Raw genomic sequence first — 23,647 nt, forward strand, 5'->3', positions numbered from 1 at the left:
CATGACAACCACACAGCTGTTGTTGTTCTCCCTCAAATCAGATCCAAACATTTGGCATCCTCAGATGGCCGTAACCCCGCAAAATGAATGACTTCCAGTTTATTGGCTGTGGTTTTTGTGTGCGGTGGAAAGACGTCACGCATGTTAACTCTGGGTTATTTTCAGAAAGTTGACTGATCTTAAGTTTGGGTTAACCAGCCCAGAGTTCAGGGTAAGACGGTATCTGACAGTAAATTAACCCTGCAGGACAGTGTCTGATGTTACCAAATGTGTTTCTCATTCACTTTCAAACTGAGACCGGCAGCGTATCCTCAGCTGTCGGGAATCTCTGGGTATTTCTCTGCTCCTGCTTTTGAAGGAGAACTGCTGTTTGGAAAAGGCAGAAAGTGCACATGACAAAAGATTTGTTTCCATGCGTCGCAAATCTGTCGGACAAATCCTGCTGGATGAGTCATGAGATCTGGGTCATGAGAGGGCAGTGGAGCGGAGAAAAGAGGAATTAAGGGAAAGGGAAAACAAGGGCAGGACTGTGAATCACAAAGAGTTGTGTCTGGATTTGTCTTAAAGTTGTAATGTTAATATGAGGGGCTGCCAATGATCTGCATGGTCTGTTGACAGATGTGAAATATTGGCTTACACTGCAAGAAATTACTTTCTCACTTAGTATTTTTGTCTTATTTTAAGAACAAATATCTAAAAATTCATAGTGAAACTATCACACGCACGTGAAACTTTCGAACGCACATGAAACAATTGCGCGCGCACATGAAACTATCAAAAATGAAAGCGAAAGTTTCACATGAGCACGCAAAACTAAACTTTTTTAAAAAATTCTGTACATAAAGGTTTCGCGTGAGCACATGAAAGTTTCAAGTGAGCACGCAAAACTAAACTTTTTAAAAAAATTCTGCACATGAAGGTTTCCCATAAGCACATGAAAGTTTCACGTGCGCGCGCAAAACTAAACTTTTTAAAAAAATTCTTTACATAAAGGTTTCGCGTGAGCACATGAAAGTTTCACGTGAGCACGCAAAACTAAACTTTAAAAAAAAATTCTGCACATGAAGGTTTCCCATAAGCACATGAAAGTTTCACGTGAGCACGCAAAACTAAACTTTTTTTTTTAAATTCTGTACATAAAGGTTTTGCGTGAGCACATGAAAGTTTCATGTGAGCACACGAAACTAAACTTTTAAAAAAAAATCTGCACATGAAGGTTTCGCGTGAGCACATTCAAGTTTCAGGTGAGCACGCGAAACGTAACTTTTTAAAAAAATTCTGCACATGAAGGTTTCGCGTGAGCACATGAAAGTTTCACGTGAGCACGCGAAACTTAACTTAAAAAAAAAATTCTGCACATGAAGGTTTTGCGTGAGCACATGAAAGTTTCAGGTGAACACGCAAAACGTAACTTTTTAAAAAAATTCTGCACATGAAGGTTTCGCATAAGCACATGAAAGTTTCAGGTGAGCACGCAAAACTACACTTTTTTAAAAAATTCTGCACATGAAGGTTTCGCGTGAGCACATGAAAGTTTCACGTGAGCACGCAAAACTAAACTTTTTTAAAAAATTCTGCACATGAAGGTTGTGCGTGAGCACATGAAAGTTTCAGGTGAGCACAGGAAACTAAACTTTAAAAAAAAATTCTGTACATAAAGGTTTCGCGTGAGTACGCGAAAGTTTCAGGTGAGCACGCGAAACGTAACTTTTAAAAAAAATTCTGTACATGAAGGTTTCGCATGAGCACGCAAAACTAAACTTTTTAAAAAAATGAGCACATGAAACTAAACTTAAGATTTTTTTTACTCCAATGTCACCTTAGGGGCTCGGTAAGAAATATTGGACTACACTGCAAAAGTTACTTTTTTAAGTACAAATATTTAAACATTCCTAATCATTTTTATATATATTTTTATGCGCAACATGACCTAAGAAAATAAGTCTAGTTTATACCCAAAAAATAGAACATTTAAGTGAATTTGTGCATAAAAAAGCAAAAAAGTCTGCCAGTGAGGTAAGAAAAAAAGTTTTTTCTTTAACATTTAATTTAAGAAAAATTCAAGAAAAATGTTCTTACCCCATTGTCAGATTTTGTTTGCTTGCTTTAAGCACATACTCGCTTAATTTTCATATTTTTTGTGTATAAGCTAGACTTATTTTCTTAGGTCATTTTGCTAATCAAGACAAGGCATCTTGATTTAAGAATTCTTATGGTGCATTCACACCAGCCGCGGTAGAGGCGTAAAGCGAGAGTGATTTGAATCGTTTAGTGCAGCGTGGTAGACGCGATTTCGCCTCATTTTAAAGTTTAAAAATTTGAACTTTGGCGGAAAAACGTGCCGTGTTAACCAGTCAGGAGCTTACTCTAGTAGTGACGTGATTACAGAAAGTGAGTGGAGTCGCAGAAGCCCCTCCCATGACGCGAATTTCCGCATGAATCTTTCCATGACTAAAATTTTAAATGTTCAAAATGTTCAAGCGGCAAACTAGACGCGGTAGACACGAATTTGACGCCTCAAATGCGGCTAGTGTGAACCCACGGTTAGACATTTGTACTAAAAATAAAAAAATCTTAAGTAAGAAAGTCATATTTTGCAGTGTATCGTTTTGGTGTCTGAACTTGATTTATCATTTTAAAAATAACACACACACACACACAATGTTAAATGCTTACATGGTATATGTGAGGGAGGGAGCACTATCACATTATACTGGAAAATATGACAATGTGACGAATGACTTCATATGTTGCTCTCAAACACAAATAATGTAACGCAGGCGTGCCTACAAACATCGCAGAAACATGCTGTACCCACCACACTTGAAACACAATAGAAAAACTCTTATTATGTGTGACACATGTGTGACACATTATAAATGACCATACTGTTTAGCCCAGTGTGAGGTTAGTTTAGATCAGGTCAGTGTGAGTAATGTTAAGTTTCCACTAGCTCTTTCAGTCTGAGAGGATCTCTTCATTGGGATATCCTATGGCAACCGTTCAGTGATCGGCACAATCCTCATTGTGAAAGTACAGTCACTGAGGCATTCAGTTGTTGGTCATGACCTCACATCAAAGCGACTCATTCATTCCTTCAGTAAAGTTTCCATTTAGGCACAGAGGTTTCTTTGTCGCTCAGAGCCGTACGGCTGCATGTGTAGATGTAGGTGGGGGAGTGGGACAGATGGACGTTGTCTCTGCTCTTTACAGATTCTGCTCTTTAGATGCTTCGTGTCTGTCCGTTCGGTCAAAAGACGCTCGGCATGCCGCTGACCTTTCATCGACTATTTACAGCCACCCACAAAAAAGCGACGTTCATAAATTCTGGGAAAAAAACAATCAGCGCTTTTCAAGTCCCTTCATTTGCAAAAATAAGTCATTGACATTTTAAAATACTCAGTACTCCCATTTTAAAATGCTCACACGCATCATTGTGGTTCTTAAACAGTAAATAATAATAAGAAATTCATATTTGCAAAAAGAACCGTTTTTGCATTTTATTTTATTTTCTATCAATTTTAATGATATTTTTCTGCATTTGGCAGACACTTAAATTGCATGTACATTCAATGTGTTACTTTTTTATCACTCTCTGCTTTATTTATTAGGAGATTTGATTTAGGTCCAATTAAAAATAATTTACCTTATCTGATTTAGGTAGTTAAGTATCTTTGTAGTTTATTTTGATTTGAAAAGACGCCAGCTTTTCTCACGGCTAACTGCTTCTGTTTGTCAGGTCTGGAAAACTTTGGTCTCCAACCGGTATCGAAGAAAACAAGACGAGTTCACTGACTGGAGCTCTTGAGTCACAGGTATGAATAAAACATTACAGCTGAAGGCTTACAAATTGTTTGGCAGTCAATGCATTTAGCTAAATCAAAGCTATTTGCAAAAGAAATACGTTTTTTTTAGTCATTGCACATGATAGTTACATTTCAGCAAAAGTAATATTTGATAGATTGATTTGATTTATTATTAGATTGTTGTCTGTTAAAGATTATCTCTAGATCATGTGTACTAGGGCTGTCACAACAATGATAAAATAATCATCTTATCGCAATTGTTTGACCTCATCGCGATTACTTCTGATCACCGCAATGATTGCACATCTCTCTAAAAGACACAAGGGGGAGCTGCAGCGCCGGTATAAACAAGAGAATATCAGATGGCGCTTTTTAACTGACACTGTAACGCGGAACATTGCCAAACTATTCAATACATATTTATTAAATAATGACTTCTAAATACGTGTTATGTGCATTAATATTTACTGCCAGGTAAACCTTGCAATATATTTAATTTAAATAATCACAACAATGTGTGAAAATTATTTCATAAACAAATAAAAAATGTATGAGATGTATTATGTCAAAGCAATAAAACAGACAATTAATCGTCATAAGCGTCAAAGTCCTAAAACAGGCAATTAATCTTCATAATTGTCACAATTTATTAAGCAATTAAGCGTCAGCCAAATTTCACAATCGTGACAGCCCTAATGTGTACATGCACTGAAATGTTAATGGAACAGTATGTAGGATTGTGGCCAAAACTGGTACAGCAATCACACAACTGGTGGCCAATACACAAAATGACAACATAAGCATCAGTTGAGGGCTGCAACTCTTTTTAAATGACAAAACCTGGCCAGACCACTGATGTCAGTGATATATTTGAAATTAAAATGATTTCTTAATGTCTAGTGACATATCAGGGCCATTTTATGATTAATTGATATACATTTCTTACATTCTGTTGCTTTAATAAGAGATTTCTTGTGGAATGGGTTCGTTTTTTTTACTGGCTTGAATGAATCTGAAGTGTTTCAGAGATGTTTGTACTTTAGGCAGATGAGTTTTTGTCAATGCCTTTGAATTCATCCAACCTGAATACATTTAAAGGATGATGCTGTAGTTTCTTATTGGCTTTGCTATGTGTCAGCCATTTTGTGACAAATTTGACAGCTGGTTTCAAATGGTTCTTGGCTCTGATATTGAAGACATGGCACTAATCTTTAATAAAGATCACATTCATATGAAATGATTTCCACAGCAGATGTTTGACTCGTGCTGCCGAGATGGAGGTCATAGTGGTTTGCATCGTGTTCACTGGAAAGTATGAATGTTGAGAATTTGTATGAACAGCGGTGGGACACATCACGTCATTTCCATTAGAAACAGAGACAGACTGAACGTGCAGTATAGAGAGAGAGTTTAGAGCTGGATTTAACCTGAACATAACTTATGAAATGTATCGGTGTGGGGACAGAATTAATTTTTATGAATGGAACAAAGTTCTTCATATCCCAAACTATTACATATGATTCAAAGGGACCGTTTCAAAATTACAAACTATTTTGTAAATGTAGAAAATCAGTGCGTGCCATTATATAATCTTTATAAACTAATTTAAAACAATCATTTTAATTTTTTTTCCTTAATTGCAAGCTCTTTAATTATTTAGGTTTATATAATAAACGTCATGTGTTTGCTGGGGGTAGGGTAGTTGTATGGGGGTTCTTTAATCTTCAGACACATGGTTTCAATCAGGTCTTCCCTTTAATTCTGTATCTTCCTTGCAGTGTTTGGTCCAAAATGAACTGCTTTGTATCGACTCCTAATTATTAAAAATGATTTGGGCTCAGATTGATTTCTCAGCCTTCGGTGTTCTGGCTCCTAGAAGCGAAGGGCATGCTGGGATACGATTGTATAACAGATCATCTGATGCTAGTCAGGATTCATGGGCAAACAAAAGCAGCACTCATAAACATTTCTGTGTTTCTGGTGTGTCTTAACCAAAAATACTGGGCATACTATAGCCTTACCCTTCAATTATATACTTTAAACTTGTAAATGGTGTCTGGATGCAATTTGGGTTCGTTTCATCCCAAAATCAAATGATAATAACTTAAGCCTGTGTTAGGAACATTGAGATTGTTTGCATTGCAGGATTTTTTTATGACAGTCAAGATAAGGATTCACTTTATAATAATGCATCTCCATTTGACTTTATATTTATATTACTGTAATACAAGAATTTGACTAAATCTTTATTTAAAGGTAGCACATGATGATAGTTATAAGACTGAATGTATAGTTAAGATCAGTTTTGGGGAAAGTTACTTTTAAAAGTAATGCATTACAATATTAAGTTACTCCCTAAAAAAGTAACTAATTGCATTACTTAGTTACTTTCTATGGAAAGTAATACTTACGTTACTTTTAAGTTACTTTTGCGTTACTTTTCTTACTTGGCTTAGGCTTGATCTCTTTCAGACCTTGCAGGTTTTTTTTATGACTGAGAAGTTGCGTATTTCCATCGCAAAAAAAGTCAAGCTCTGATCTCCCGTTTCAGTTTAATTCGGTATACTATTTTTATAAAACAAATTATTTCAACTGAAAAGTAACTTGCATAACTCAAATATTAATGTGTACATTTATAAAGTAATGCGTTACTTTACTCGTTACTTCAGAAAAGTATTATTATTACGTAACGCACATTACTTGTAATGTATTACCTCAACACTGGTTAAGATATACATACTGAATATATAAATGTAAATCTGATCAATATAAATGACATCATCAGCCACAGAAATCGTGACCTGATTTTAAGGAACCACATCTGATTTATGAAGAGAAGGAAAGAGTTTAGACCTAACAACAGCACTGTTTGTCTGATAAGGTTGTCATGTATATAAGCAGAAGTGATAGGGTGTGTGCCGAAAGGTCAGTCAGATGAAATAATTCCTCAGCACAGACCAAACCAGCTTCTTTCGCATGTGAAACCTTATATAATGAATGGTTAAATAGTTAGGCAAGTCAAAATGAATGGCTTTCAGTGTTTTTCAAGAAAACCGACACTTTTATAAGCTGTACGCCAGATGTGTGGACTAGTAAATCTGCCATTTGTGCTGCTCTAACACCCGTTTGTGGCAGACATTTGAACTAAAGCAGTAAGTATGTTTGTATGTTTGAGTAACGCCAGGAGTTTTCTCAGGTTTTTTTCTTCATGCCTCCGGCCGTGTCGCTCTCAGCAGACCCATAAACATTATTATCTATCTGCAAACCTTCTGCTGCCAATCTGTTTTCATTTACTTCTTCCTGCTTTGTGAAGTGTCAGTTTTCAGTGATGTGTTGGAGACATATGGCCTTTCACGGTTACCTGACTTATATGAGAAAGTGGGATATTATGGTATGCAGGCCTGTTATATCCCTGCAGTGGAGGGAAATTTAATTTATTGATTGCTCGCATGGGATTACACAGTACTTAAAGGGGACATAACATAAAAATCCATGTTAAAGTGCTATAATTTGGTCCCCAGTGCTTCTATCAACCTAGAAAATGTGAAAACCCAGTAACTTAGTTTTTGTAAACCATTCTCTGCAAGCACGTAAAAAATTGAAAAAGATGGGTAGTTGAGGTGTGACTCCCCTTGTGGTGTCAGAGGGGGATGGTACCGCCCCTTGGTCTGCACTGTTTAGCCGTGGCGCTGCTATTTAGTGCAGAGAGAAAGAGAAAATAATTGACAGCATAATTGAGTTTAAATTTCAACAAACCACTATTATGGCGATCAGTGTTTGTATTTTATCAGCTCATTTGCATTTAAAAGGACACACCCAAAAACAGCACATTTTTGCTTACACCTACAACGTGGCAATTATAACATGCTGTAATAATGATCTGTGTGGTATTTAGAGCTAAAACTTTATATTCAGATTAAATACTATGGCTGGCACTACTCCTTGATGCCAGTTGGTCAGTAGTTGTTGTGATTAAGTAATGGATAATGTAGAGGCAGCCGGTAGTTATTGGGAAATAAGCCCCGACAGTGTGATCAGGACCCGACGCGAAGCGGAGGGTCTTGTATCACACTGAAGGGGCTTATTTACCCGATAACTACCGGCTGCCTCTACATTATCCCGCTTATTACACGGCTACTTGCCACATGAGAAAAAAAACTGGACATGAATATGAATTTGAAACATTTTATTGGCATATTTGTTTTAAATTAACATTTTTATCCTTCCGCGAAACTTTGCACAGATGCATAAAATGATCGTAATACCTTATTAAGATCCTGCTTCAGGGGCGGAGTGGGACCCAAAAATCTACCGGGAAATTTCATAGACCACCAGCCCTCCATGGTAAAAAAAAAGAAAATGGTTCCCTGTAAATAAGCAAATGCTGAAATCTAAAATTACAATAAAATGACTGCACAACAACATGAAATACCAAGTGTAATAATTATTATTTAAAAGATCTTAAAGACAACAACAGTTCCCTAGTTTTAGGTAAGATTAAGCTTACTATGGTTGCAAAGCAGTTGCTTATAAAATTATTAAGCCTGTTTGGAGAGAGATGTTTTATGTGACAAAATGTCAGTCATCGTGTGATAACGAAAATATAACAAGGCAACTTACATGTTCTGAGCAGGTGTTGTCAGTGAACAGGCTGTAAACTGTTGGCTAAGTTACAGACACTCGTGAAAAACTGGTGCTGATTATCTGGGAAACATTCTCTAACAGCAGTCAAGTTGTCATTGTTTGTGTCAAAGTTGTGCATTTGTTGTAAAATTAAAACAGGAGATCAGACTTAGGCTACTCTGTGCTGCTTAAAGTGATGCTCGGGGCTCCATTACTCTATGGGTGTGCGAGGCTATGCTTTTTTATTGGTTGTTGCGTTAAATCTTACCCAGATACAACAGTGCTATTTTCTGATTGGCTATTGTGAAGCCTCTTTCTTTTTTTTTGATTGGCTGATAGAACTCCAGGGGAGAGAGACGGGCTTGATAGAGAGAGCGGTGCGGCCAGATACATTTTGAGCGCTGAAGCATATTAAATATATGATAAATAGTTTTTAGTGTGGCCGGAGTGCATGACTAAAGACTGAAAGCATGGCTATTATCAGACCAGCCCTCGCAGCCTTAAAACACTACCGGCCCACCGGGAAAAGTCCAGACTCTCCCGATTGCCACTCCGCCACTGTCCTGCTTCATACTTGTCTGTCTCCATTTTTTTCTCTTTTAGCCAGTCTTAAGTTTTAATGCCCATTCTGTATTTCTTTGAGTGTTGGCTTTGTAGCTGTCATGCTCTATTTTGTCAAGTTCGGTCTCAGTAAGCTCTCTGTGTCTTGTCGTTGTTCGTTCTTCTATTCACTGTTTAAATGTTTTGTTTTTTCTGTACATGTTAAAATGAATGTCAAAATTTTCCATTCTTAATTGTGGTTGTCCAGTGTTTGTCACAAGATGGCGCCAAACAGTAATCTTTGTTGGCGCGGAGGGATTTAATACAAGTAGTACCGGCTATGCGTTACTACTTTGGAGCGGTTATTATTTGAAAAGAACGAACCTGCAAATCTCTCAACTGACCAATCAGAATCAAGCATTCCAGAGAGCCGTGTAATAATCACAACTATGATATCATCAATGAAGTAGGCCTGGGGCGGTAACCGGATTACCGCCATACCGCGGTCACGTGACCCATGCCACGGGTCTGAGCTCCTCAAAGTCATAACCGCAAAAAAAAAAAAAACTTGAAACATTGGCCTGCACTTGTGTGTATATGTGGGGATGTTATACACACAGCTTTTAAACAACCGCAGCTTGTTAACTGAACATTAACCGTTAACTGATACGATTTTAATATTAAATTGTCATTGAGTAGAAATACAGGTTACGTTGTCTGTGACTCGGTAAAAGCAATACAAACATTTTATTTAATTTGAACGTGCAAACAGCCGCAACAGATCAACAACAGAATCAGGTTTCATATATTATTAAATTGTCACGCAACATAAAGAGCACGCGATCAGTCCGAGGATTAATATCCAAAGAGGTTAGATTGTCTCTTTTTCATCTAGTCTACCACAGTAAGCCATTTCTACAGCAGGACACGTTTCAAAAAGTTTTGCTTTTGCGTCTTCTTTTTCCGTTTGTGGAAAAAGACAGATGTTTATGGTAGGTGTCTAGGACAGAAGCGGTCCCAAGCACGCGAGACAGAGGCGGACTGCCTGGGCGCGCGCTAGACAGACCATGTCATTTTGCACACACACACTCGTCTCTGTGCAGCTTCCAAGCTATATTCAAGCACGTATGCAGTTCAAGTGATTTCTCATACAAATGGTTATTTTACCAGTCAGGGCAGCAATAATTTGTGTCATTTACAGGCCATTCATAAATTAAGGAAAGAAAAGTGGCAAAATGTCTGTAGGCACGTAAGTGTGGACACGCACAATGCGTTAACATTTTTTTAACTGATAATATTAATTGTTCAAGTTGTTGAATGTTGAAATTGAAGAAAGTGGAAGGAAATAATATTCACTTTAGATGTTCCTTAAGTAATTTGCACATGTTGTTTATTGAAGATAAATAAGTCATGCATGTTATTTAACTCGTTGTCTTGCCAATAAACCCCAAAATCGCGGGAATTTGTTGATTACCGACCGCGGTAAGAAAAAAAATCCAAACCGGCCCAGCCCTACAATGAAATACTGTTTGTATAACCAGCTGTTACCGTTCACATGCCAGGTTATACAGTTTATCTTTTAATATGATATAACCTCCTAAGACTCGAGCTTTGGTTTGTCTTTTATCAGATTTCTTGCAGCTATTTGGGGGTTAGGAAGAACCAATAAATATTATAACCAAATATTTTTATTTGAACATGAAACAGTGTAATCGTCCATGCTTGTGTACAACAGGTTCCAGTTACACAGAATGAAATATTATGGTGCAAACAACAAAAAATGTATGTGGACATCTAGGTCGTAGGAGGTTAAATATCTACACACATATAAAGAGCTCAAATGCAAGAGCCAGTAAACGCCACCTCGAATGTGATGTAATGATATTAACTGGATGCTCTCGGCACAATATTATACATTCATCAAATACTTTCAATTCAAATCTGATGAATACAACTTGAATGTGGATCACAGCGCCCCTTTATGGGTGGAGGTTTTTGCCGAAAAGCTTGCATACACTGAGGTTTTACAGGTAAAGACAATATTAGTCAGTATATTAGTATATAGTCAATATTGCTAAATACATATGAACTGACAAAAGTAACATTAGTTTTTTTCCAACCTGCGGGTACCACTTTTAAGAATTATTTGGCCCTTCCCAACCCACCCCGCACCACTGTATCTATTTTTACAACTCACCTGCACCCGCGACCATTAAATATATTGTAATGTAAATGAAAAGAGGCTTTATTTCAGCCTAAAAGTGCTTGGAAACCGGCATTAGATTACATTGCCCTGTAAACTGGCAACAACAAACGCTTATGAACCATAGAAACCAGCATGGTCAATAACAAGAAAGGATAATGATACACATTTTCAACATTTACAAAGCAGCGTTTGTATTATCTATTCATAAATTCCCGACCTTAATTTCCCCACACCTCATCTTTTTTTTCTCAGTTTGTTTTGTTGTTGTGGCTGGCAGTGCAAACTGCTTGGTAATTTTGTGTCGTGAGGCCAGAGGTTTTTAATATAGGCTATAAGGAATTGCACGCAACATATATATTTTTTATTTTGGTTTTAATGACCCAACTAACCCCGCATATAAAGTGACAATTTCTTTATCCGCCCCAACCCGAATTATGCTGTTATAAGATGACCTGCACATCACTAATGTATATGCCTTTAACATTTTTATATTGTGCTAACCGTGGTAAATGTATGCATAATGTTACCCTTTAGCCAAGATAATATTCACAATAAACCCTAAATGATAATTAAAAAATGAAGCAAAGTTACCCAGAATTCTCACGTCATGTTTATATACTGTCTAGATAGCAATAGATGTAGACCACACATACTGACTTTGGAGTCTATTCATTGCTATCTGGGTGCATAAAAATCAGCAAATAGCCTTTTTTAACCCTTACTAGTGCAGTGTTTGATTTCTTCACCCCAACCCTAACCATCCATGTCAAAAGGCATTGTAATATGTTCATGTGTTTCAGAAAGGGTCAATTATTGACCTGCACCATGTACTGAAGAAGACTCGACTGAGCTTAACTTAACTCCCACAATGTCAATACAAGATCTTGGCACAAAACTAATATAAAGGTTGATGGCAACAGTTCTGGCCTAATGGTTAGATAGTCGGGCTTGTAACCTGAAGGTCACTGAAGGTTTGATTCTCACGGCCGGCAGGAAGTTACTGAGGTGCCCTTGAGCAACGCATCTTCTTCACCACAGCAAATTATTACAGTGTCAATGTTCTGGTGGGTTAAATGTTAATGATACTAAAGTCATATTAATGAGGAGGAGATGATGATAGAAAACATCTCAATTTTATTAGGTTAGTAACAGTTCAAATGATGCTTAAAGCGGATGTTTCACAAGACTTTTTTAAGATGTCAAATAAATCTTTGGTGTCCCCAGAGCACATATATGAAGTTTTAGCTCAAAATACCACTTAGATAATTTATTATAACATTGCCATTTTGTAGGTGTGAGTAAAATGTGCCGTTTTGGGTGTCCTGTTAAATGCAAATTAGTTGATCTCTGCACTAAGTGGCAGTGCCGTGGTTGGAAAGTGCAGGTTGGGGGGTGTAGTTGTCCCCTTCTGACATCACAGGGGGAGCCAAGTTTCAATGACCTATTTTTTCACGTGCTTGCAGAGAATGGTTTACCAAAACTAAGTTACTGGGTTCATCCGTTTCACGTTTTCTGGGTTGATGGAGGCACTGGGAACCCAATTGTAGCACTTAAACATGGAAAAAGTCAAATTTTCATCATACGTCCCCTTAAATATAACCTCATGTCTAATTCATATAATGATGCTATGAGACCTAAGACCTCTGCTCTTGTTTTTGGGTTATTAATGAGAAACTAAGAACAGCTGGCTTCTGTCTACTCGAAGATGAAAAATGCAATAAATCTTGTTGCCTTTGGAAGAGTTTGTACTGTAATGCGGAGGAATTCAAGATCGCTTTCATTTTTCTGTGTCACCGAGCTGAAAGAACAGAAAGCAGAGTCAAATCCTGCTGTCAGTAATGTCATAGCACGACTGCCAGAGCTGCCCACAGGCAAACATGTGAGAGATTATAGCTGTAAATATTTACACATCTCTGTGTAAGCTGTTTAATAAGTGCATGCCAGAGCTGTAAACCTGTCACAGGCTGTGTTTGTCCTCTAATCATACACTGCAGGGATTCCTATAAACCTGTGCTGTTGTGTAAGCACATCATTTATATTTCACAGTAGCGGAGCGCTTTTTATTTAAACATCAGAATCAACTTGATTGACAAGTACCGCAATTCATTTATCTCGATGAACTACAATACAATAAATAGTGAAATATTTAGAAATTTACAAAACGTCAAGGGACATTAAAGGTAGAACAGTGCAGGATGTATAAAGTTTCCTTAAAGCTAAAGTTTTTGACAGTATGAGTTGTGTGCATTTCTGATAATAATGCGGGATTTTTGTTTTTTGGGGTTGGGGAAGTGGTCATGATGTGTCATGGTTTGTTGTTGATGTTGGGAAGAAACTGTTTATTGGCGTTCCTGATGGACCACAGCCTCCTGCCGGAGGAAAGAGTTTCACAGAGGCGTCAGCCACAATCCTAACTGCACACTTCAGGCTGTTGGAGAGTTGTTGCAGATTGCCTTTGAATGTTTGTATATTTCCTATCGTTTTACAGACCTTTCGACCAATCAGCAGTGGTTATAGCCCCGTTCCAAAGAGTCCATCCCCCAAGAGTCCCATTACCTGTGGTGTGCCCTACAACAACGGAAACTCAAGACCCACGTACAACAATCCGGCCGGCCTGTATTCACACAGCAGCGGCAACGGTGCCCTGCCCAAACAGATGGCCGGTCTCAGTCTGGCCTCTCCGCACAGGTGTGTTAATTTATACACATTATGTTGCTACAGTGTTCACACACAGATCCAAATAAAACTGCTTTATGCATCAGCAACTAGTTAATAAAAAAAATTATCCATGTATGAACCTCTCTGTGGTTGGGCTGAAAACATGAGGGAGATAAGTGCCCAGCGAGCAATTTTGGGCTGTCAGTGAAAGCCTAATAGTCGTCTAACCATATCCCAAGAATAGACAATGCATATAAACTTTAAACATTCAAGTTATTTAGGCAAAAACGGCATGTAACAAAATTCAAGGTTATTTAGGGTGGATTACTCACAGCTGTACTATATTGGGTTTATCATTTCACTTTCTTGGTTTTTGCTTGCTGGGCGATGTCGGCAGTAAAGGAACATTGCAGTCACAAAATCAACTATCATGAGGAGAAACTTTGTTTTTATTTGGCATAACGTCCAGCGATGAATCGCAATAGGACCATGTTAACTTGAGTACATCTGCCAGAAACTGATCATCCTCACAAGACGTTGAGAGTACTGGAGATGACAGCTGTGATGATCCATGGCTTCCTCTCTCAGAATGACATGAGCTGAGCGTGTTTTCCGCACAGTTTCAGCCCCGAGCCGCCCGTGAACTCATCAGGCCACCGCAACGGATTTGATCCCCAGTCAGACGTCTATAAGATGCTCCAGGAACACGAGGAACCCATTTCAGCACCCAAACAATCAGGTTCCTTCAAATACCTGCAGGGAATCCTGGAGGCTGAGGACGGAGGTTAGTTTGTTGTGTTGAAATCACGTTAATCATTAATACGTTTTTAAGTGTTTCGGTGACGGTGTGTTGAAGTGTTCAGTATGTACTATACTGTACATTCCCTGCCAACATGACCTTGCTGTTGCTAGCACTATGTTGATGACACTGTAATGATGCCAATGAATCCCCGGCCTGAATTATTGTCTCAGTCCTCCTCTGCTTACAAAGTAGTTTTACAGAAAATACTACAGACAGCAGAGACGCAAGAAAAAACTACATAAAAATGACATGTAGTAAATCTGCTAATTAGATGGACGTTTGCTTCCTTAAAAAATAATTAAGGTCTAGTTAATCAAATATGCATAAGATCATAACTATAAAGAATAATAATGTGTTAGAATCAGAAGTTATCTCTAAATGTGTTGTTTATAATGTGGGATGTTTGCTTATGGTTACTGTTCTGAGAATTTGAGATAGGATGAGACCTGAGGCTTAACCTTGGCCTGATGCCTCAGCCCTGAATTTAAAACACAGCCTTGAGTTTCTGTGTGAAGAGCCTTCATTCATTCACGCAGTCAGGAGGTTTCTTGTCATGAGATATTTCTCTGTTTGAAGGAAGTTTGGGGGTGATTCACGCGAAATCCAGACTTAGAAGGTGTCCATCACAAGCGTGCAGCACAAGCCCTGAAAAGTGAAGCCAAATCGTCTCGATCGCCCCACCTTGCCTGGTCTCCGTATCGGTCATCAACCCCGCCTCCCCAGGTTCTGCAATGGGACGTGAGACCAACTAAAAAATTTTATTACACTTTAATTATCTTTTTACTGTAGTTTTATCACGCTGATGTAAATTCAAGTGTTTGTTTTTAAAATAGGTTTGTGTTTAGTTAGTTATTTAATCCTATAAAAACGGTGGTGTCACGTCATGATTGACTGCTGTGATATCGTGTGATATGCGCTAGGCTTGCCGCGATAGTCGGTGAAACGGTGATAACCGGTGCTTCAGCCTCTCACCGGATATATCACTTGCCCACCGCGACACCGTCTTTCACCGTCGTTTTGATATTTTCGTGTAATTAAATCATTTAGTTTCGTTAGAGAGAGCAAACACTTACAACTGAATGTGTCTGTTGTCTGAATTCAGCGGAGCTGAACACGCGTCCCGTCACAGAGCAGCAGGTGTCAGATTTCATTTATTTCTGTCAGAGTTTGCAAGGCGAGCTGACTGACCAGATGATGACAGGAGCCGCGTGCTTTGCTCGTTTTGTTATAATATACATATATGATGTTTAATATAAGCAAGATCGTTTTGTTGTTGTGTTTTTCATCAAGAAAAAAAATAAACCCATCATTTAAGCAGCGCTTTTATGGAGAAGTAGCCGGTTGCTCTGCTTGGGACTGGTGGGTTCTTTGAGAATTACCTGCGCACATTGACTCAAGCACTTAAGTAAACCAGCTGTTGCACTCGCATTGCACGCAAATTCATACGCGATTTAACGCAGCTTACGCAAGCGCTGCATTTAAACAGTTGCGTAATTCAAAAGTGAAAGTAAAATGTGCACGTCTGCATGCACATTTATAAGCGGGATCACCGAGTTTGTGACGCGCTGATTAACCGGTGGGAAAATTACGTCACCGCGGCAACCCTAATATGCGCATTCTGCGAGGGCGGGGTCTTAATTTCGTGGCTTTACCCTACTGAAAAATCCAGCTAAGACCAGCATAAGTTGGTGAGCTGGTTTTAGCTGGTCCCCAGCTTGGTTTTACCTGGTTTTGCTGGTGTAGGAAGCTGGTTTTGCTGGTGTAGCAAGCTGGTCTAGCTGTGTTTTGGTCACATTTTAAGCTGGTCTAGCTGGACTTAGCTGGTCATGCTGGAATACCAGCTGGCCCACCAGCATGACCAGCTTTGTCAGGCTGGGAGGTCCAGCATAAGCCACCTTAAACCAGCTACAGCCAGCTACCAGCTTATGCTGGTTTTGGCTGGATTTTTCAGTAGGGTACTTCCTGCTCACTACTGCACAGGACTGGTCCCAAAATCGCCACGGCGCAGACTCAAGACCCAAGATGTCAGCGCCTTATCGGGACTCTGGCGGCTTCACTTTTCACCAAGGGAAGAGAGCGAACAGGCGTCGTCCATCTTTTTTACAGTCTATGGTCCATCAGATTTTTTAAAAAAATCATTTAAGCCATTTTTTTTTGCACATATAAAATTAAGATCTGAACTTACTATTATCATTATTTTTAGAGGATTTAAAATATATTTCTTATAGAATTATTTACAGTTTTTAGATTATCATTATAAAAAATTATCGTTACCGCAACATAATATTACATTAAATATATGCAGTTACAAACTCATGTTTCAGTAATGAGAACTAAAAAGTTGTCTAGGTACTATGACAAACAAAATTTCAACTTTTATCTGGAGAGAAAAAATAAGAACTGCTTACCTGGTAGCCATCTTGAGTGTCACAGTTAATTATGTCCCTTACAACTAATTATATACGTTAGTTTCTTGAGGGCTTAAACAATTATTGAAAATTGTTGCGGGGGATGAAAAAATTGGTTTTGGACACATTTATATTCCTTATTATTGTCTCTACATTTGCCAATGATCACCAAATATCACATGTTTCTTTACTGTAAATGTTTATAGTATAACATGCACTGAAGCTTTTTATTTTTTAGATTTTTTTAATTATAAATATTTTTCATGCCAAAGAACCCGAATCCAGTCATAGACACGTTGCGGTAATGACAATTTTCCCCTTAAATGTGAAAAAAAATTGGTTTGTATGATGTCATTTGAAATCATGTGAAAATAGTACATGAAGAGATGTTTGTAACTGTATGCTTCTTATTTTGATACTCTTACTTTGCATTTACTTTTTATCAAAATGTTTCAAGACACTTCATAAGTCTAATTTACAGTATCAGTATTTCCATATAATGATTCCAACTCGCCCGCCTCTCCCTACAGTAATATCAATATACCGTCTTTGTCTTGATATCATCTTAGATTGTCTTATGTCTATAGAGATTTGTCATTGTTTCACTTTCAGGGATTTCACCGGTGGACAGACACGGAGGAAGAGGTTTGTGTTCACCCGTCAAATCTCCAGTGCCGAAGATGAGCAGCCCCATCACATCTCCTCTGACGTCTCTGCCCGGTCTACAGAAGCTGCCTCAGTGTACCCGCTGTACACATGGCATTGTGTGAGTGCTTCATTTCTTTCTTCAACACATCTCTTGGGGTGTTAATAAACTGCATCATGTCATCTCAAGCTAGATTGTTTAATATGAATATATACTGGGGCAGTCATATTCTAGTGTTTAGACAGTTAGGCTTGTATCTTGAGAGTTGCCAGATCGAGGCTCACGGCCGGCGGGTTACGACTGATGTGCCCTTGAGCAAGGCACCGTAACCCTGTGTTTGTTCACAACTTGCAGTGTGTGTGTTCACTATTCACTGGGAGGGGTTAAATGCAGAGGTGACATTTCGAGTATTGGTTGCATACTTGACAAGCTTATCACGTTCATCAAGTGGTGTATCCACAAACTGTGAGACAGGACCTAAAATAAAACATTTTCAGGTGGTTTCCCTAACAGGGATTAGCTTAAGCCAGGACAAGACCTTACATTTATTTTAGTTTAGGACTAGTTTAATCCCTGTCTGAGAAACCGCCCCTGATACTCAATTATTTCCATTTGAGTCAAATCACTATAATGTCACATGTATCATGATTCATCATCATGTCGAATAAACCACTTGAAACTCATTTTTTTATTGAAATTTTCATTGGATGGAGATTTTTCTTGTTTTTACATTGGCAGTGTATGTTGCCTGTATCTTTTTAAGCTTCATTAGGACCCAAAACCCCTCATATTCTCATATTAGTGCCACATTCATATTGTATGACGTAACAGGCAAATAAAGTGAGACCTGCAGCAACATGTACACAACTCATCCAGGTATTACTGTAAGTCATTTTTCCCACACGACCCAAGAGTTCCCGCAAATCAAACACTGGTGACACATGAGGTCATTTTCTACAGAAAAGTGAAACAGTGAATGTATTGTATTAGTTTCACTCAGACAAACAGAGATACGGGCAATACGTGTAAATGCTGATATCCTACCTGGCACCACAGAAAACCTTTTCATAGTTTTTAAAGTTCCTGTTTGAGGGACTACTCGTTTTTAGGAACAGAGGCAAAGCTACATTAAGTGGGGCCCCTGGCAAAATTAATCAGTAAGACAGGGATTAGACTAGTCCTAAACTAAAATAAATGTAAGAGCTGTCCAAACTGAAAACGACTGACATATCATAAAATACAGCAGTGCCTTTTGTTTTGCCTCAAAATGCACACAAGTAATGTTTTTAGTAAGACATGTTTGTTAAAACTACCTAATTAAACTAATGCCCAGCCCTGGCTTAAGCTAATCCCTGTCCGGGAAACCACCCCAAAGTGTTTATTTGAATCAAAATAATGTCAGTATTCATCTTATTAGAAGACACAATAGAACATAACCTTTGAGCTACAATACAATCTTCATATATTTATAATAGGCTGTCCTATTCCATTTCACCCTCCTATTTCATCTAGCAAAGAATTTCGTGAGGTGAAATTAATATGAAATTGATACCTATGTGTCATTAATTATCCTTACAGTAAGTCAGTCATCATTATCACGCCATTACTTACCGCTGTCCTGTTACATCTTTCCTGCTATTTTTCTTTGGTTTCTGGCTGGCAGACGGATAAATTCTCTTCACGTTTCAAATCATGCATTTTCTACAGTACCGTGAGTTTGACATGCTATGCCTATGCCAGTTTGAAACAGGTGGCAAAAGCGTCAAGAGCGTACGAGCATAACGAGAGGGTGCCCCACTAAGGGGGATGCAGACATGAGGTTGCGTTACGTATTATTTATATAAAAATTTCTGATTGTTTAAATTATCAGCCCTCGCGGGCCCCCTCAAATGTGGGGCACTGGCTTACATGCCGTATTGCTATGCCTCTGCACAGGAACTGGGGATTATTTTAGCACCGCCTTTTCCAGGAAGTAAATTAGTTCCTATTGTGGACACCATAGATAGATACACTAGATGTCGCCTTGGGGTTCAAAACCGTCGCCATCTTGGAACAGGTGTCTTGTCCTAGGAAGTAGCTAGGTAAAGCTGCTATCTCCGCCTGTACTCCGAATTTATAGACGATGTTAGGATGTTAGGCCTACTAGCACTATGCATTATGTTTAGAAAAAGTATCAAAACTTTAATTTTTTTTCTGGACTCAATGGTAAATACATGTCTGACTGTTGTAACGAACCCAAAAAAAAACTTAGTAAATTACATTCATAACAATTTATGGTGATTTTATTTCCGTTACACCATTGCCTACAATGACGCTGAAGCAGGGCTCCCCCTTTTTCAAAATGGCATCTCAATTTTACGCATTCGTTCCAATGAACTGCCATAGCCAAGGCGACATCAAGTGTACATATCTAAGCTGTGGACGCAAGGCAAACTATTGGGGATGTAAGTGTATGTTTATTGGCCTAAACTAAAGCATGCCATACAAAACACAAGCCGTAAACGTTTTTTTATAGTCTTGTAAATATACTGTTTATACTCTACCAATACGTTACAAGAGATACACAAACATCTTCTTTATTCAGCCTCTATGATATATAACAATACAAGTTGTCATAAGAGATTTAATCTCTTCTTTTTGCCCTTTAAATTACATAGCATATACATCCAACACACAGCAACAACAACGCAGCCCAGATCATGGCACTCAACACATCTGATATCTGAGCATTATTTCATGAAGTCATTGCTTTATCAACAGTAATAATCACATTCAGAACAGCACTTTATACCTTTATTTTGAAACTGTGCGTCAATCATTAATCCAGATGGGCTCGTGCTGCTCCTCCATGCCAGGTGTTTGCGATAATAACATCCATTCACACATTTAGTCCAAATGTGAATTCTTTTTTCTCTCTCTTTCTCTCTCTACACTAAATGCTGGTGCCGTGGTTGGATATTGCAGATTAAGGGGCGGTATTCTTGTAATTGGACTTGCTACCTACATCACAAATTTGGCAAAATCTGAATGACCTATTTTTATTTCACATGCTTGCAGAGAATGGTTTACCAAAACTAAGTTACTGGGTTGATTTTTTTCACGTTTAGAAGCACTGAGGACCCAATTATAGCACTTAAACATGGATAAAGTTAGCCTGGCTAACACCAGACCAGTCTCATAGAGAATGAGATGTGGTCTGGGAACTACATGTTCATTTTCTCATATGTGAGGCGTGGTTTACGAATGCCCAGAGACGTTTATTGGGCGCTACGAATGTCTATCAAATGCGTCTGTATGTAGCTTATAGCCAATCATTTCAATTATACCAGATGATGTATGTAGAGCAACATCAATTCAAACGTAAACAACTTTTATTGGTTCGTGTGCACACAGCTGAAAGCTATGCAACTAAACCGGTAGCTGTATATTGATCTTGAAAAGCAACACAATTTAGTGGCACTATGACAACCACATTACAGGCATAATGACAATATCATATTAATAAATACCATTTATCATTTATAAGTTAATTGTACTTCGTCGACGACGATGCCTAGCAGGCTGGTCCTATAAAACTCTGTGGCTATCATGTCTTGCCATATCCAAACATCCTTCTTGGATATGAAATTGTTTAACGCCAAAAGTTGCTCTTTTTAAATAAACTTGCGTTCAAAACTACGAACACTGTCTAAGGCTGCATTGAAAAGTAACTTTGCGTCTCTTGCCATGTTGGATAAACAAAACTGCTTCGTGTGTCACATAGACGTCGTCATTCTCTTGCTGCCCCCTCCCCGTTCTGTGATTGGTTCCCTATTTCAGAGGCAAAATTGGTCAATAGTTTCATGCTAGACTTGCAGCGTGAATAAATTTGGGAAAACCCAGGATAGGAAAAAGTCAGATTTTCATGATATGTCCCCTTTAACAACTTGTTATTTTGCCTCGCACACATTTCTGCCTGAGGACATCACTTTAGAGTCCATACTGGTGGTTACGAATGCAACCAGGAAATTACTCCTTAAGAATTTAGCGTCCAGTACTCATTCCTGTTAATTAGTACCAGAACCACTGGCTCTGAAAGCATCTGTATACAGTATATATATATATATATATATATATATATATATATATATATATATATATATATATATATATATATATATATATATATATATATATATATTATAATGGTCTCTGAAACACACCTGTTCATACTTTCTCATATAGCTGAAAACAGGAGTGAAATAGTGATATGGATATAGTTAGCTTTAACATTCACAGATAAGACTATTGACTAAATTGACTTAGGGAGTAGCTTTTTAGGCTAAAATCTTATGATACTTATCAGTCCTACTGTAACATTACAGCATGTATATCTATATCTGGAATAAGAGCTCTCCTTTATACTGATGTGCAGTTTCAGCAGTTTTAATCAATCTTTTCAATCAGTTTATCTATAAAATTATATGATGTCAATAAAGTGACAGTAAATTCCAGCAATAAAATGTTTTTTCAATGTCTTACCACAGGGGAACCATCGTGAAGGCCAGAGATAAACTTTACCATCCCGACTGTTTCATGTGTGATGACTGTGGGCTCAATCTGAAACAAAGAGGATATTTCTTCATTGATGACAATCTGTATTGTGAGAACCACGCTAAAGCACGCGTGCAGCCACCCGAAGGTTATGATGTGGTGGCCGTGTATCCCAACTCTAAGGTGGAACTGGTCTGAACACACACACATGTTGGCATATGTGGTTTACAGGGACAATTCAATATACGCAATGCATTTTATAACGTACAAACTGTATATTTAATTCCCCTAACCTATCCCAATCCATAACCTCAACCATCACAAAAACCTGTTGGCAGTCTTTAATCTATGAAAAACTACCATTAGGTATGTTTATTAAGACGTTCAGTTTACTTACTGTGTCCACGTAAACCATGCTTATAGCACAATAAACATGTCATTATACACTAATCCCTGTAAACCACATATACCAACACACACACTAACGCTTTCCATTGAGGATTCGACATCACCAACCAAATCCTGCCCTCCACCTGAAGATGAGAAGTCAAATTTCTTCTGCTCAACTTCTCCCTGCTGTGTTTTCATTGATAGATCTGAAACCATTCTAGTGTTGCTTTATAAAGAAACTAAGAAAAAAAGCAATGACCCAGATACTTTGATAAACATCTGTCCACCTAAATACCAGTAACACTCAAGAGACTGATGCTCTGAAAGTTCTTCCGGACTGAAAATTCTCTCTTGATGTTTGACAAAAGACAAAAATTGCATTATTTTGCCGATGCCAATCCCCAAATCAAGCTCATGGCTCTCAACAGTGACCGATGGACAGAGGACAACTGACAGAAGCAGTGCTGCATTCACACAACAATTTATCATTTGCATGTTTTCAGTATTGCCAGTGTTAATATTAAAGCCATCAAAAGACAAATCAGTGCGCTAATAGCTCGTCATTTAAGAGGATTTGTAAGAAAGCCGCATCTTAGACAGCGTGTATATAATCCTGTGAGTTCTCATTCGTGTCTTTTTGCGCTTGAACAGATAAGACCAAATAAACCTGCTGCTGTTCTTTCTAATGTTAATAAAACAACAACAAATGTTCTCACTGTTCTTGACTCATTCACTTTTAAAGCTTTAATAAAATATCATTTTTATGTAATTCATACAGTGAGGACTTTTTTTGCATTTGATTACTGAATTATTTCTGTGCCCATAAACAAAGACACAATAACAAGGCCTTTTTGATGTTATTTATTTATTACTTATTTACTGTGGAGCCGGTGACAATTTGGGCAGGGCAAGTAAACATTTAAACCCTGGCCTAACCAGTCCTTAGCACTGAGCCCTGCAGCTTCATGTTTTTCAGAAACAGATGTAATAAATTGAATAATAGGCTATTATCAATCTGTGTACATTGACTTTCAT

The 23,647-nt window shown here is 38.1% G+C and overlaps 1 protein-coding gene across 1 annotated transcript in view; it reads left to right on the forward strand.

The window, feature by feature from the left end:
* pdlim4 (PDZ and LIM domain 4) overlaps positions 1 to 23,385 on the forward strand; it is a 41,269-nt gene extending 17,884 nt beyond the window's left edge. Inside the window, exons 3-7 of the mRNA XM_055179744.2 lie at positions 3,740 to 3,815; positions 13,664 to 13,863; positions 14,454 to 14,617; positions 17,656 to 17,809; positions 22,216 to 23,385. Coding sequence (XP_055035719.1) covers positions 3,740 to 3,815; positions 13,664 to 13,863; positions 14,454 to 14,617; positions 17,656 to 17,809; positions 22,216 to 22,420 — 799 coding nt within the window. The 3' untranslated portion in view covers positions 22,421 to 23,385. The remainder of the gene's footprint in view (positions 1 to 3,739; positions 3,816 to 13,663; positions 13,864 to 14,453; positions 14,618 to 17,655; positions 17,810 to 22,215) is intronic.
* The last annotated feature ends 262 nt before the right edge of the window (positions 23,386 to 23,647 follow it).

Source organism: Misgurnus anguillicaudatus, chromosome 9 (genome assembly GCF_027580225.2).
Source record: "Misgurnus anguillicaudatus chromosome 9, ASM2758022v2, whole genome shotgun sequence".
Classification (NCBI taxonomy): domain Eukaryota; kingdom Metazoa; phylum Chordata; class Actinopteri; order Cypriniformes; family Cobitidae; genus Misgurnus; species Misgurnus anguillicaudatus.